Source organism: Dasypus novemcinctus, chromosome 9 (genome assembly GCF_030445035.2).
Source record: "Dasypus novemcinctus isolate mDasNov1 chromosome 9, mDasNov1.1.hap2, whole genome shotgun sequence".
Lineage (NCBI taxonomy): Eukaryota > Metazoa > Chordata > Mammalia > Cingulata > Dasypodidae > Dasypus > Dasypus novemcinctus.
The window spans coordinates 127,244,638-127,260,594 of record NC_080681.1 but is presented as its reverse complement, the minus strand read 5'-3'; the positions used below and the strand labels follow the sequence as shown (position 1 = coordinate 127,260,594).

Below are 15,957 nucleotides of genomic sequence, written 5' to 3'. Positions count from 1 at the left end.
GTGAAATCATCAATTTATCCTTTCTTCTGACTCATTTCCACTGGCAATTTTTTAAAAATGTTTTTTTAAAGTTAATAGGTCACAAGGAACACCAGCAATTAACCATTCTTACCACTGCTATCTTTAAAAACAACAAAAGCGACCTCTTGACCCCTGATACTCTCCCTCAGTTACCACCACCCCTTTCCCTCCATTTCTTCACAGGAAACCTCTCGAAAGAGGCGCCTCTGTTGCCTGTCTCCAGGCTCTTCCCATTTTCTGTGGAACCCACTCCTCTCAGGCTTTCGCCCCTCCACCTGGACAGCCCTCCTCAGGGCCGCCGCCCACCTCCCCTCTTGCTGGCTCTCTTAGCAGGACTTGCTTCCCTCAACCACCCCTCCTGCTTGCAACACCTTCCTAGCAGGAGCGCACGCTCTTGTGGTTCTCCCAACTCCTCCTCACCACTTCCTCCCCGGGCCCGCACTTAAGGGTCCCAGGACACAGAGCTCCCCTCGCCTTTAATTCCACTGGTTCTTGGGGGGCTCTCACCCAGGCTCACGCCTTGACATATGACTCCCAAGTGTACGTGTGCAGCCCAACCTCTCAGTGAACTCCAGACTTGTGTGGCCAGAGGCCTACCTGACAGCTCCCCTTAAATGTCTGGTAGGCGCCCCTCACCCCCGCGAGCCCCCTCTCACCCTCAGCTCCCACCCTCACTCCCATGACTCCGACTTCACCTCCGCATCCTTACCCTACCCGCAACTCCATCCCCACTTGCACCCCTCTCCCACTCCCACCCTGGTTTCCCTCACGTCCATCCACACTGGAATTTTCTTTTCTCTAACCTCTGGGATTTGGCACCTGCCCTTCCCTCTGCTTTGAACTTCCCCTGGCCTTTCTCGTGCCTCAGTTTCCATGTCCCTCCCTGCCCATGGTCACCCTAGTACGGCCTTCAGCTCCACGCCCACCCAGCTGCCCTCCACGGCGTCATCATTATTTTCTTCGGAGCATTGATCACATTCTGTCATTTCTGTATTTATCTATTTGTGTACTTGGCTACCCTTGGCTGGTGTGTCCCCTTCTGTGTCCCAGGGCCCAGTACAACATCTGACCCATGGTGGAGACCAATAAATACTAGTCAAATGGAGGAAGATATGAGTGGGTGGATTAAAGAAACCCAAGTATCACAAACAACGTGCCTCTCCTATGCCCTTCCAGAGAAAACGAATGCATCACTCATTCACAAAGCACACACCCAGTTTTGTATACCAGCTCTGGCACTTACTAGGGCTAACACTCTCCTCTTCCTAAGGCCCTTGTCAGAATTAAATGAGTTAACACAAGTAAAGGCTCTTTGCGTAGTACTTTGGCCCATAAGCATTAGCCATTGATATTACTGCTCTTATTATTTGGAGTGCAAATGGAGCCAGGGTTAGAGAGCGCTTTACAAGGACAGATAGTTCTGCTTAGAATTCCTTCTGCTCCTGGCAACTCCTACTCATCCTTTGAAACCCAGCTTGAATATTATCTCCTAGGTTCTTCCTAATGGATTAGTAAACCGTTATCTCGCTCTGGGCTTGACTCTGTAATTACAAGGGCAGAGACAGGGGCTGCTTTCCCAGAGTTCAGGATCCCACGGTAATTGTCTACACCAGAGAAAAACCACTTGAATGGAGATAGGAACTGGGAAGGAAGTCTCTGTGGAAAAAAATAATTCTGGGATAAACAAGCGTTGGCCAGGTTAAGAACGGCGAGGGGCCGGGGTCCTCCGGGGAAGGCTCGGTGCCTTCCCTCCCCTCTCTCCATCTCCCATGGGAACTCAGCGGCCGGTGGGGCTGGGCCTTAGTTAAGCGGAAGCCTAGTAGGTGCCGTGCACTCCACAGGCGTTACTCCATTGACGTCTCGCCCCAGGATCGAGGGGCAGTCTCTGTTGAACCCCAGCTCTGCGGCTCTGAGAGGTTCGGTAGTTTTCTGAGAGCGCACAACCTGCCCAAAGCCGGGCTGAGATTCGAACACCTCTCTGAAGCCCAACACCAGGAGGCCTGCTCTCTGGCGCCCCCAACTGGCCATCGAGGAAATGGGGCCTCCCGAGGGACCCCGCCGCCGGGGCCCTGGAGCTCCGCTTTCCGAGGCGCTCCTGCGGACTCTGCCGGCGCCGGAGGGACGCAGTCCAGGCCTCGGGCCCGCGCCCAGTTTCTGCTGCGGGGCTGCGGACGGTCGTAGCGCCGCAGCCCTCGGGCGCCGAGGTCCCCGCAGAGACCCGGGCGGGCGCCGCGCTCCGGTCCGGCCACCGCGGGCGCCTCGGGCGCGGGCGCAGCGGCTGGCGCCGGGGAAGTGGCCTGGCGCGGAAGGGGCGTTGCCTGCGGGTCACGCAGAGGACACCGGGCTGGGCATTCCTGCGGCGGGAGCGAGGGGAGGTGGCAGAGTCAGGACAGGGGGAGGCTGGGCGTTGAGGAGGAGGCGTCCGGCCGGCGGGGAGCCAGGGTACCCGGGTAGCGTCACAGCGGGGGTGCCGGAGAGGCCCGGCTCCTTTCCGCTCCAAAGCCGCCCGACGCCCCGTCGGGTCCCTGCCGGGCAGGGCGCGCGCCGCGGGCCAGACCAGAGAGGTAGGAGGGGGCCGGTGTCCGGGCAGGGGCCACCCGGGGCGTCCCCAGCCGCCTCCCTGCGCTGTCCCGCAGATGTCAGGGGCGATCTTCGCGCCCCCGGAGGGCCCGGGCGCCCTGGACGCCACGAGCGGCCACCCGCTGGTGTGCCCGCTGTGCCACGCCCAGTACGAGCGCCCGTGCCTGCTGGACTGCTTCCACGACTTCTGCGCCGGCTGCCTGCGCGGCCGCGCCAGCGACGGCCGCCTCGCCTGCCCGCTGTGCCAGTGAGTGCCCCGCGGTCCCCACAGGCCACCCCGCGGGAGCAGGCCTTGGCTCTGACCTGGGGCAGGGACGCCCGCCCAGCCCCGGCTGCAGCCAGCCCCAGTTCTCCCCGCCGGAATTCGCCGCCTCCAGCCCCCTTCCCGCAGCGGGTTGACCGAGGCTTGCAGGGAGCGCCCCCCTCCCAGGGGGCCGCGCAGACGCGGGGCTAGAGCCGGTGTCCCCCATCCGTGCAGCCGCAGCACGCGGTCTCAGCGCCATGGCACGCCTGAATGGCGATCGTCTCGATTCAACACAACCCGCCGGTCCACGTTACGGGGGGCCGGGGCGGGTCCTACGTTTGCGCACAGAAGTGACAGGGTGTGGGGGGGAGCTTTTGCCTTTGACACCAGGGTTTCCGCACCCCAGGCCTCGCGGGGTTAGCCGGGACAGAGCGGAGGTGGGGACTGGGTCCCGGTGACAGCGCGCTGAGATATTTATAGCGACTCTCACCTCCTGCAGCTATTTTTAGCCCCAGCCTGGAATGTAGGGTGGGGCTGGGCATGGGGAACCGCGGGGAAGGGGCGCCCTGACCTGGCCCCCGCCTCTCCGCAGACACCAGACGGTGGTGAAGGGCCCCAGTGGCCTCCCGCCCCTGGACCGGCTGCTGCAGTTCCTGGTGGACAGCTCGGCGGACAGCGCGGAGGCAGTGCACTGTGCCAACTGCGACCTCGAGTGCAGCAAGCAGGCAGGGGCCGGGGGTGGGAGGGGGTCGAGGGGCTGCAGAGGTGGAGGGGTAGGCACAGTGTGGGGAGAGGAGTGGGCTGTCCAGGTGCCCAGCTAGGCCTGGCGTGCCCATCGGATTACCCATCCCGAGCTCCACCAACACCTCCCAGGGTCCTAAGGCACGTGGGCCCAGCATGGGCCCCATTCTAAGGTGGGAACGCTGAGCGGCCGACTCAAGCCATTTGATCAATAGCCAAATCCTGGCAGCATTTAAGACCATTCAATCTGGGGAAAGCTTACTGGTCCTCAATTTCAAGTGGAGTTGTGAACTGGCGGGGACCCCTGCTGCCTAGGCAGGGAGTAAGGACAGTGTGTCTCAAGGGGGGCGTTCTGGTATCTGAGCCCAGGGAAGAGCCCAGGGCCCGAGGCGGGGCTTCAGGCTGGACACTGAAGGGCAGGCACTCTGGAGAGCTGGGCACGTGCTGCGCAAGGCACCTGGAAGTGCAGAGCCGTCAGCAGGAGGCGGGGGCAGAGGCCCAGGAGTCCCTTAAGGAAATATGGCCTTGAAGGCTGGGATTTGTCATCACCACCGCTGGGGCAGTGCCAGGAGGCAACCCCAGCCCTGGTCTCTCAGCCCTGGGACTGGCCTAGAGAAGGGAACTTTCTAGGCCCTCAACCCCTGTATTAAGTCTGGGTTCTCTAGGGAAACAGAATCAACAAGGGACATCTGTCGATAGTAAGAGATTTATCAGAGTCTCTCACGCAACCGTGGGGAGGCACAAGTCCAGGTAATGCAGGCAGGCTGCAACCAGGAGCTCCAGTAGAAGTCTAATGAAGGTTCTTGATGAGTTCTGGGAGACGCTGGCTGTCCAAAGACAAGCTGGGAAATTCTCTCTCAATGCTGGAATCACTTCCCCTTTGAAGGGATTCAATTGATTGGGTTAAGTGTCACTCACTGCTGATGGCAATCTCCCTGACTGGTGTAATTGTAATCAGCTATCTATGATTTCCCGCTGCGTAAAGTCTGTGGCGACTAAAGCCGGTAAAAGCCCTTGTACTACAGTTAGCCCAGTGCTTGCTTGACCAAACACCTGGGCACGATTACCTGGCCGAGTTGACACAATAGCCTAACCATCACACTCCCCAAGCCAGGCCCAGTACCCCACTCCTGAGCGGGGGTGGGGGTGGGGGGGCTTAAGTTGTTTTTTGGCTGTCCTTGTGAGTAAAACACACAATGCACGTTCTGCCTCGCTGCCACCTCCCGCCCCCGGAGGCGCCCCCAGTCCCATGAGGTGCTTGCCGCCTGCTAGACCTCAGCTCAGTCTCGGAGTCCCCGGCTGTGCACTGGGAGTAGGAGCGGGAAGGACAGCGCTCCGCAGTGACTCGCGGCGGTGGTGGCTGCGGTGGCGCTGAGCCTGCGCTCCGCCCGCAGGACGCGGAGACCACGTACTTTTGCAACACGTGCGGGCAGCCTCTGTGCGCGCGCTGCCGCGACGAGACGCACCGCGCACGCATGTTCGCGCGCCACGACATCGTGGCCCTGGGACAGCGCAGTCGCGACGTGCTCCAGAAGTGCGGTGAGTGCGGCGTGCGGGGCTCGGGGAGCCGGGCTGGCGCCGGGGGGTGGGAGGCCTCACCGCTGTCCCCTGTCCCCGCAGCACTGCACGCGGAGCCCTATATCATGTTCTCCACTGACAAGAAGTCGCTGTTGTGCATCCGCTGCTTCCGGGACATGCAGGGGTGGGTAGCAAGGGCGGGAGCCAAGGGGGCTGGGAGGGGGGCGACTGGGAGTGGGGTTCACCCGCGGTACCCCTCAGGGAGAGCCGGGCGCACTGCGTGGACCTCGAGTCTGCCTACGTGCAGGGCTGCGAGAGGCTGGAGCAGGCGGTGCTGGTGAGCGCGGGGCGCCCGGGCCGGGGGGGTGGGGCTGCGCGGGGATGCCGCAGGGCTGAGGCCACCCTGTCCTCAGGCCGTGAAGGCCCTGCAGACAGCCACGCGGGAGGCCATCGCGCTGCTGCAGGCCATGGTGGAGGAGGTGCGGCGCAGCGCGGCGGACGAGGAGGCCGCCATCCACGCCCTCTTCAGCAGCATGCAGGTGACGTGGGAGACTGGGGCCGGGCATCCTCGCTGGCCACGACTGGGTGTCCCAGACGCTCAGGGCAGGCCGTGCCCCCTGTCGGCGCTTGCAGTATAGAGAGCAGCAGGCATGCAACAACATGGTAGGAGTTACTTCCTTCCAGGTGCTGGGAGTGTTGCTGCAGAAGCCAGGGCCTGCTGGGCTGGTGGGGGCTGGAAGCTCCTGGAAAACTGTCAGGATCGGGGCAGGGGGCTCTCAGGCAGGGGCAGGAACGAAGGGACCGGCGTTAGGAGCGATGATGAGCCTGACTGGGCAGGTCTGCCCTGAGCTGCAGGCCCCCTTTCTCCTAGGAGAAACTGGAAGACAGGAAAGCACTGCTGCTGCAGGCTGTGCAGAGGTGAGTGGTAGCGGGGTCTCCTGCCTGGCCCCTTGGCATCCTGACACCCAGCTCACGGCCTGGGCCCAGGCAAGCCCTGCCCAGCTCCAAGGGGCAAGACATCCCCATGTCCACCGGGCTGAGAAAGACAGGGTGGCTCAGGGTGCAGGGAAGGGGTGACAGAGCAGGTGTCCCCGCTGGTAGGGGGATGCCCAGTCCTGAGGTCCCACTCGGGGCTGCCGGCCAGCCCTTCACTTGGAGACCCGGCTGCTGCCCCTCCCCCAGCCAGTATGAAGAGAAGGACAAGGCCTTCAAGGAGCAGCTCTCCCACTTGGCCACCCTCCTGCCCACCCTGCAGGTGAGGGGGAGGGAGCAGGGGGCGCGGCCGGGCTCCCCTGCTCCCACTGGTGGAGCCTTGAGCAGTGTCCCCTCCCGCAGGTCCATCTGGTCATCTGCTCTTCCTTCCTCAGCTTGGCCAACAAGGCGGAGTTCCTGGACCTGGGCTACGTGAGTGCCTCCCCAGCTGCTGGGGGGCCTCCCCTCCCCCCAGGAGCCCACCCTGCACAGCCCCGGGGGCGCCGCAGGGCGTGGCTGCCGGGCACCTGGAGGCCTGGCCAGGGACTTCTGGGCCGCCCTTCCCCTCCCCCACACCTTTAGGGGCCAGGTGAGCCGCTCTTAAAAGGTCAGCCTCTCCTCCCCCAAAGAGCCCCTGCTCCTCCGGAAGAGCCGAGGGTCCGCTAGAGCCGCGCGCCCACTCCTTTCCTGTGGGTCTGCTGGCAGTGACCAGTCCTGGGGCAGCCTGTGCGCACACGGTCAAGTGCGGAAAGGCGGCTCGTCCTCGCGGGTCCCCCTGCCCAGGCCTGAGCGTGCGCCGCCCCCGCAGGAGCTGCTGGGGAGGCTGCAGGGCGTCGCCACGCGGCCGCACCGCCTGAGGCCCGCGCAGAGCAGCAAGGTGCGCGCGGGGAGCCGGGCGTGGGGGGGGGGGGCGGGGGGGCCGCGGCGCCGGAGCCGCCTCAGCACCCTGTCCCGCCGCCAGATCGCCAGCGACCACCGCGCGGAGTTCGCGCGCTGCCTGGAGCCGCTGCTGGGGCTGGGGCCGGGGCCGCGCCGGGCGGCGGCCGTCGGGGGTGGCGCCGGCACGTGAGCACGGGGGGTGGGGGTGCTGGGCTGCCCTGCCCTGCCCTGCCCTGCCGAGTGGCAGACGGTCCCTGTCCTGCTGGGGCACCCCGAGGGCTGTGGGAAGGCGCCGGTGGGAGCCGAGCTCGGACCTTCCCGCCGCCCAGGTCCCGGCGCGGCACCTGCCACTCCACTGCTCCATGCCCAGGGCACGTCGGTGTGCGGGGAGCGGGGGCTGAGCCGGGAAGCGGCTGCGGGGAAGCCCGGCACCAGAAGTCCGTGGTGCTTGGCCGAGGACATGGGGGCCGCCCCTACCTCTCGGCCCCTCCCCCCCAGCCCAGCTGGAGCTGGGGGTTCTGGGGGTCTGGAGGGCAGGGACGGCTGGGGGTGGGGCACTGAGGGGCCTGGGGGCTGACTCCTGGTCCTCCCAGGCCCGGGAGGAGTTAGGAGCCAGGCCCCAACCAGCCTTTCCGTGCCTAGTTAGGGCCTAAGAGACCAAGTCATAGGAACCTGGGTGCCAGGGAAACTTCCAGAGTCTGTAGACCTGGTGGTGAACACATCACCTGCCCCGGAGGAGCCCTGGTGACATCAGGGCTGGGCTTGCCCTAGGCAGCACATTGTCATCACCTGGAGAGGTTTAAAATAAAATCAGTCTTGGGTGCAGGGGGGCACGGGGACTTTTCAGAGATTCCAGGTGGTACTGAGATGGAGTCGGGTGGAGAAGGCTGTGACAGGGCTGAGTGGCCCAGGGGGCTGGGGGCGGGGAGGCCCCCATCTGCAGCCACACTGGCTCTCTCCAGGCTGGCGGGGGGCACAGGCCCCAAGGTGCTGATGGCTCCCAGCTGCCCCTCCTCAGGGGGGACGATGTCGGGGTCGCCGGTCCAAAAGCCCACGTTGCACCGGTGCAGCGGCACCAAGGCGCTGCTGGCCGAGGGCAAGGACTCGCCCTTCTCCCAGCACTGCCGCCGCTACGAGGACTCCTACCGGGTGAGGGGCCCGGGGCCTGCGGGGTTGGGAGCCCCCAAGGGGGGCGTCTCCCGTAACCAGCTGCCCCTGCCGGTCCCCGCCAGAGCCTGCAGGCGGAGGTCCAGAGCCTGAAGGACCAGGTGCAGGACTTGCACCGCGACCTCACCAAGCACCACTCGCTCATCAGGGCTGAGGTCATGGGCGACATCCTCCACGCGTCTCTGCAGGTGGACGCGCAGATCGCCTCCGAGTACGCCTCGGTGGAGGGCAGGAGAGCCGGCTTCCAGGAGGTAGCTCCACCCGGAAAAGGAAGGGGGAGAGAGGGGACCCTCGCCTGGTGCCCCACGAAGCCCAGGTGTGGCAGGTGGTGGCACCTGGAGTCTGCTCCTTGGACCTGGCTTGGGGATGCTGATTGGCTTTGGGTGGCTGCAAGGACAGAAAAGTCACAGATGGAAATTCCAACTCAAGGCCATATCCGACTTCTTTTTTTTCAGATTTGGGAGGAATCCTACCAGCGAGTGGCTCACGAGCAGGAGATTTATGAAGGTGCCAGGCAGCTGGCTGCAAGGGAACCCCATGGCAGCTCGGTTCCAACCTTACTCCTCCCCTTCTCTAACTGCCCCCAAACACTGCATCCGAGGGCTGGACCCAAGTACCTTCACCAAGGGCTTGCTCTGACATTGAATAGGTTGTGGCTGGAACAGGTGGGATACTTAGATGGTGCCGGGCTTAGGAGTAAGACCCTGCAGCCAACAAGACCTAACTCCCTGGCCTTGGCCCCCCAGCCCAGCTCCATGACCTTCTCCAGCTGAGGCAGGAGAACGCCTACCTGACCACCATCGCCAGGCAGATCACGCCCTACATCCGCTCCATTGCCAAGGTGAAGGAGCGGCTGGAGCCCAGGTGGGAGCCGAGACCCTTCCAAGCGAGGGTGCACAGAAGGTGTCACATTCAGAAGAACCCGTCAGGGAAGTCAGTGGTGTCGGTCAGGGCGTTGGGTAGGGTTTTGGGGCCCACCAGGTCCTGGGTGTCTGGCAAAAGTGCGGTCAGTGAGCAGCTGCTTGGGATTCCCACCACAGGCACACTCTGGCCTCTCTCCAGCCCTCAGGTAGGGCCAAGCAGAAGTCACTTGGCATGTAATGAGGGTCCCCAACTGATGCCAGCACCTGGTAAAGCTGAGTCTAGATGAGATTCTAGACGGGGCCCTCCTAGCACTGTGTCGTACATCAGGTGTTACCATGGCAAAGGTACGTGGGGGCAAGTCCGTTGGGGCACAGCTGGGAGCCCGGGCTCTCCTCTCACCCCTCACTCCAGCACGAAAGCCCCGTTCCCCACACCCCAGTTTCCTGTCTCGTGTTGGAGGAGCCCATCCCCAGGAGTTTCTTGAGGAAGTGTACATGGGAGGTGCATTATCTTGAACAGTGCAGGTGTGAAAATGTCTTTATTCTATCTTCACACTTGACCGGTGGTTTATCAGTTGCTGGGTGTCCCATCCTGGACTGGAAGTAATTTTCCTTCAGAATTTTGGTGGCGTTGCTCCGCCATCTTCTAGCTTTCATAGTTGCCGAGAAGCCTGAAGTCATTGTGATCCCTAATTCTTGTAATGTCACCTTTTTCTCTCTTTTTTTTTTAGAAGGTACCAGGGATTGAACCCAGGATCTTGTACATGGGAAGCAGGTGCTCAACCACTGAGCCACCTCCACTCCCCCTTATTCTCATCAGAAGTCAGTAGACTCTTTTCTTTGCTCCCAGTTCTGAAGTTTCATACTGGGGAGCGACCTCCATCTATTATGTGGGGTTCTGATAGACCTTTCTGTCTGGAAATTCTTATCCTTCAGTTTTGACATATAGATTTTGAACTAGTAAGTTGAATTCTTCACTCTTTCTCTTTGTGGAATTCCCATTATTGGATATTGGCCCTTCTGAGCTGGCCCTCTAATTTACCTTATCTTTTCTGCTCCATTTTCCATTTCCTTGTGTGTGTGTGTATGGTTGTACTTTCTGTGATTGTTCCTCACTTTTATCTTCCAGTTCTACTGAGTTGTTAATTTTTAGTATCTTGTTTTTAATTTCCAAGAGTTTTCTTTCATATCCTGTCCTTTTTTCATAGCATCCTGTACTTATTCCATTGACACAATATTTTATCTCTCCGAGGCTATCATTAGATGTTTTTGTTCTCTTTTGGAGAACATTACCTCCAAATACCTGAAGTCTCCATTACCTCTAAGTTACTTCTTTATTTGCTTGTTTGTTTAGGTCTCTATCTTCTGTGGTAAAGGCGCTTCTCTGATGTCCGGTAACACTTGGTAGTTTGCTCATACCAGGACTGTATTGAGAGGAGGAGGTGGTAGGGACAGAAGCTCAGAGCACATGGGCATTTCTTCATTGTAGGGGATCTGGGTGGGCAGGTGTTTTGCTTTGTTTTAAGATGTATTTATTTATTCCCCCCTTGAGGGTTGTTCCATTCTTTGCTGTCTCCTCTCTGTGTCCATTCACTGCACGTTTTTTCTGTATCTGCTTGTCTCCCTTTGCTAGGTCATCTTGCTGTGCCAGCTCTCCGCGGCGCATGGGCTGTCAGCTCTCCACTGTGCACCGGCCAGCTTGCCGTCACAAGGAGGCCCTGGGACGTGAACCCAGGAGCCCAACTAATTGAGCCACAGCTGCTTCCCAGCAGGTGTTCTTTTGAAAGCTTCAATGTCAATTTTAGGTTCTTTCCCAGCTTTCTTCCTGGACGGTCACCCAGGACCTCGTACATGGGAAGCAGGTGCTCAGTTACTGAGCTGTAATGGCTCCCCACATGCATTCTTAATTTTCTCGTTTACAGTACAATTCTTACCTGTGTTTTACCCTTTCCAGAGACTAAGCCTTCAGGCCTCTGCTGGGCAGCTGTCCCAAGGTAGAGGTGATCTTGACTTTGACCCTACATTTCAGTCCCACCCCACCCTCTTGCAGAGGCACTGGTGCTGCCAGTTCCCGAGCTTCCCAAGGAGTCTGTGGTGTGAACTGGGGTGGTCCTCAGTTTCTCCTGCCGGTTTGAAACTCAGGTTTCTCAGGTCTGTTAATCTGTTACCACTCGTCCCTTAGCTGTCCAGCCTCCAAAGTTTTGGTGTCCCCATCGCCTCTCCTGCTCTCAACCTGGAGAGTTTCAGTCCTTGTTGTTTTGGTCTCTGTGTTAGTCAGCCAAAGGGGTGCGGATGCAAAACACCAGAAATTGGTTGGTTTTTGTAAAGGGTATTTATTTGGGGTAAGAGCTTACAGATACCAGGCTATAAGCCTAAGTTACTTTCCTCACCAAAGTCTATTTTCACATATTGGAGTTAAGATGACTGCTGACGTCTGCGAGGGTTCAGGCTTCCTGGGTTCCTCTGGGCTCAGCTCCTCTGTTTTCTCCACAAAATCAGCTGTAGACTATGAGGCTCTCTAGGCTTTGCCTCGCTCCACAAGGTCAGCTGGAGACTATCAGGCGAACAGCTCTGTCTTTCTCTTCCTGGGGCTCCAGCTTCAGCATCAAACTCCAACATTAAGAACTCTTGCATGAAAAGCTCCAACTCTGTCCTTTGCCATGCCTTTTATCTGTGAGTCCCCACCCACCAAGGGGTGGGAAATCAACGCCCTAAAGACATGGCCCAGTCAAAGCCCTAATCATAACTCAATCACACCCAGTAATAGACCAGATTACAAACATAATCCAGTATCTCTTTTTGGAATTCATACCATATCAAACCACTACAGTCCCTTTGTAGAGTTTTAGTGAGTTTGAAGAAGGCAAGGTAAAGCGTGTGCACTGCCAGCCACCTCACCCCCAAACTGCCAGGTCACTCTGCGAGGTTAAACTCGTCAGACTTTTTGAATTTGGCCGAAATCTCTGCCTACCCAGGGCTGGTGGCAATGTTTTCTCCTCTCCAAGGCTCCTAAGCCAGGGAAGTGCCCTCGCCCTCCTGTGCACTCTGCTCCTGCGGGAAGTTTCCTTTAGTCGCAGTCCTCCTCGTGCCAACAAGGGCAGCCCTCTTGCAGAGCCGTTATCTCGGCTGCGAAGTAACATCTGCTCAGGCTGGAGGTGCAGCTCCTGGAGGTCAGAGCAAGGACAAGGGAGATCTCTGCTTCCTGGTTTGTAGGTTCTGACTGCTTCCTCACCTCCCACTGCCCCCTCAACCCTCTCTGACCCCAGCCCCTGACCCCTCGTTCAGATCATCAGCAACCACTCAGCTAAACCCAAGCCGTGTCACGTGGCCTCTCAGTGGCAGCGAGTGCTGACCACGCCCCCGTTCCTGGCCAGGCTCCTCTTGCCGCTGGGAGGCCCCAGGAGTTTCCGTCCTCCTTGTCCCTCTGGCTGGCTCTGCCTCCTCGGCTCAGGGCCCAGCTCTCGGTGCCCTTCTCATCCTACACTCTCTTTAAATGATTGCACCCCCACCCCGGGCTTTAGAACCCCAACTAGACGCAGACAACACCCAGACTCTCCTCTCTAGCACAGAGCCCTCCTGGGCTCAGAACCCTTTCTAACTCCTGGGTGTCTTCTTGGACATCAACGGGCATCTCAAATTCAAGCTTCAAACCTCTGTTTCCTGCCCCAAACATGCACTCCCCCAGCTCTGTAATTGGCACTGCTCTTCATCCAGTTGCTCAAGGGAAAGAGCCTGGGCGGGGTGGCTGCACGGGGCGCAGCTGCGCAGGTGGGTGAGCTCATCGCCAGGGGATGTGCCGGCAGCGCTGTGTGGGGCATGCGCTGTGTGCAGCCGACACTCGTGTCTCAGAGAATGGACTGATGGACAGATGGGATAGATGGACAGATGAATGGACAGAAGGCTAGATGGAGTGATGCAACGAATGTGGCAAAGTGTTGATGTTGGTGGATATGGGTGACTGGGGAGATGGGGTTATAGTTAGTATTCTAACTGTCCCATGAGTTTGAGGTTATTTTAAAACAGAAAGTTTAAAGAAAAAGAAGGCAGGCCTGGGAGCCACCCTAGGTTCCTTTCCTTTCCTTGTCCCATTTCCAGTCCATCCCAAAGGCCTGGAGACTCCACTCCGCCATCCCAGGCCATCCCCTTTGGCTCCACTGCTCCCTCGGCACCCAAGTCCCTGCCACCACTGTTGGTCCTCACTGGCTGCTCCGGTGTGTGACGCAGTCAGTGATCTTCCTGCATGCTGTAGCCTACCAGCCCTTTCTGGAGCCTCCTGTCTCTCAGGCCACATCTGTCCTTGTGACACCCCAATCACGCTGGCTTTTCAGTTCCCCAGAAGTGAGACGGGCTCCCACTTTGGGGCTCCAGACTGCCTGTGGGGCCTCATCAGGCAGATCTCGGTTCACGGCCCCAGTCCCTAGCGCCGGCTAAACAGGTGTCCACTCACGATCTCTCTCATCACCGTGCCCTGCCCAGGGTCAACTGTATGGCAGCAGGGCCCCGTCCCCAGCGTCTTGGTGGACCTCAGTAAATGGGGACTAAGTGAAGGCAGTGCTGGGTAGGCCTTTGAGTGCTTCAGTTTGTTTTCTGTGCAAAGAGCTGATGGGTACGCAGTAGGCTGGCTCAGCCGCCTGCAGGATTCCCAGCAACTGGCTTTTTCTCGCACAGGTTTCAAGCTCTTGTTGATGAACAGTCAGAAAACCTACAAAACATGTATGATGATGGCGTGAATGGCGAGACCCAGGCCAGGTAAGTCAGGACTTTTCCAACCCCAGAGTGACACACACTTAACTTCAGAGACACATGTACAACCAAGACAGACCAAGGATTTTATTTTGCTCTTTGGTCCCAGTTGCAGCCGATCAGCTCCATGGCCTCGGCCGGGCCTTTGTTTATAAAAGGGTTGGAGAGTTCTTAACCTGGACGAGGGACTCAGAGCAAGTAGAGGGGGGTGGTGACTTCATTAGACATGGCCAACACCTTATAAAACAGACTCACACTGCCGGCCAGACACTGCAGACCGGGTCTTAGCCGCTTCCAGCAAGTGTCTCAAATCCCCTTACATGAGAAAAAGTGCCCGCCGGTCCTGTCTTGGTGTGAGATTACTATTCATTGGAACCACAGTGTTTGCCAAAATTCTTGCCAGAGGGAGAAAAAAATTTGTAGAAGTAGACACCTGGCTGTCACAGGCTGATCTTTTAGTATCCCACTCAGTAAAGCGTGTTAGTCGTGGGGCTGAGAACGGAGCTGGAGGTCTGAGCTGCAAACACCTAGAGGGCGTGGGGACAGCTGCTTCCCTGTCTGGGGTCACAGAGCAGTTGGGGACAGAGCAGAAACCAGTTATGCCCTCCCTAGCATGCGGCATGAATACATTAATTCAAAGCTCACTACCGCTGTGAGCCGTGGAGAGCCTCAACTTGCCCACACTCTGGCAAGTTTTAGGAGACCTAAAAACTGTCTCCTGGGGAATGACTCCAATGTCAGACGTAAGAAGCCTCCAGGAGACGTGGCAGGCTCTCCACTCCCTGAGCCTCAGCCCCTGTGGCTCCGAGCACCAGTGAAACAGGTAAGAGCTTGATTCGAACTCTCCCTGCAGGAGTGATCCAGGAGGGGTCCCAGAAAAGAGAGAGAAGACGTCAGAGCTGAAAGGAGGCAGCTGGACTCTGAGCAGTCTTGCGGAGGAGCCTCTGCCGAAAAACAGGGATCCCAGACCCAAACAGAAAAATGGGGGCGCCGTCCCCACGCGGAAAGAGCACCCCTTTAGCCCTGAGTAGCCGGGCATTTTTCGACACGCACATCAAGACCAGGGCATTTGAGAAAGGTTTTGTTCTAATTGTGGTTATTTCTTTAAAGCTGGGGCTCTTAACCTTTTTTGTTCTACGGACCCCTTTGCCAGTCAGGTGAAATGAATGCTACTGTAATTTATTTATTGCTTATCTCATAACTGAAGGAAATGCTAGATTTCCGTTAGAGGTCAGAGAAAACAGATGATTTTTTTCAGTTCAAGCTCGTGGAACCCTGGCTAAGAACCCCTGCTTTAAAGGGCAATGGTCTGTCAACAGTAAAACTCAGAAACTCTACAGCAGACGAGTTTCAGATGATCTGGCTTGATTCAGCCTCTACTTCCACACAGAGGGCAGGGCACAACCCCTCCCCCCCCAGATGGAAGATGCCAGATGAGTGAACATATAAACGGGATGTTTCCTAAAACCGCCCGTGCACTCAGGGTCCACTGACCAAGTCTGTGTGTCAGGCCCTGTGCTGCGTCTTGTGTGGTCCTGTTGGGTTCTGGTCCAAGTTTGAGGTCACAAGAGTCCAATGCTACATGACACCTGCCCTGCCCCAAAGGATTCCAGTTTCTTGTGAATTGTAGCCTGCTGTTAACCAGTGCTGCTGCAAAATTAGGCTCAGTAATGGGGGCACTGACTCAGCAAAAGGGCAAAGAACCTTTACTCCAGCTTCTCTCCCTGTAACGCAAAGGGAAGGCAACTCAGCAGAGGATGGCCACCGTTACGGCTTCTCTGCTGCTTTCCCCAAGCTAGTTACTCTATGTTCACCTTCCACTGATAATATTAAAGCACAATCCAGCAGAAATCCTTTTCCTAGTTTTTCCTGTTCTTTACTCCTACATGGTACCATTTATTGAGGAGCTCAATATATCCTTAAAAGAGAAAAGCAACCTGCACAAGCTAAAATTTTAAGTTGTGGAAGTAAAATGATGCCCAGATAGTCACATTCTAAGCAGAAATCCAGCTTCATTGAGTAGTTCGCACAGCAAATGGCTTCTAGGAGCTGGGTAGAGCCTGGAGCGTCTCTGGCAATATCCAACGCCCCTGTGCCTGTTCCAGAAGCTCTGAAGGTCACATTCCGAAGCACTGGCAGCTTCCACGGTAACATAATGGGTAAAGGGAAATGATCACACCGGCTAGAGGGAGGAATTCAGGACTGGGCAAAAGATTCGAGCAGCATAAT

The 15,957-nt window shown here is 58.2% G+C and overlaps 1 protein-coding gene across 1 annotated transcript; it reads left to right on the top strand.

Annotated features, from left to right (window-relative positions):
* Window positions 1-2,388: 2,388 nt before the first annotated feature.
* RNF207 (ring finger protein 207) lies at window positions 2,389-15,579 on the top strand. The gene is made up of 17 exons (XM_058304555.1): window positions 2,389-2,848; window positions 3,438-3,570; window positions 4,981-5,125; window positions 5,207-5,288; window positions 5,366-5,441; window positions 5,518-5,643; window positions 5,976-6,022; window positions 6,287-6,359; window positions 6,440-6,508; window positions 6,885-6,953; window positions 7,038-7,141; window positions 7,918-8,104; window positions 8,188-8,373; window positions 8,578-8,629; window positions 8,869-8,986; window positions 13,654-13,734; window positions 14,582-15,579. The coding sequence occupies exons 1-17, from the start codon at window positions 2,658-2,660 to the stop codon at window positions 14,757-14,759; spliced, it is 1,917 nt and encodes a 638-aa protein (XP_058160538.1). The 5' UTR covers window positions 2,389-2,657; the 3' UTR covers window positions 14,760-15,579.
* Window positions 15,580-15,957: the final 378 nt, after the last annotated feature.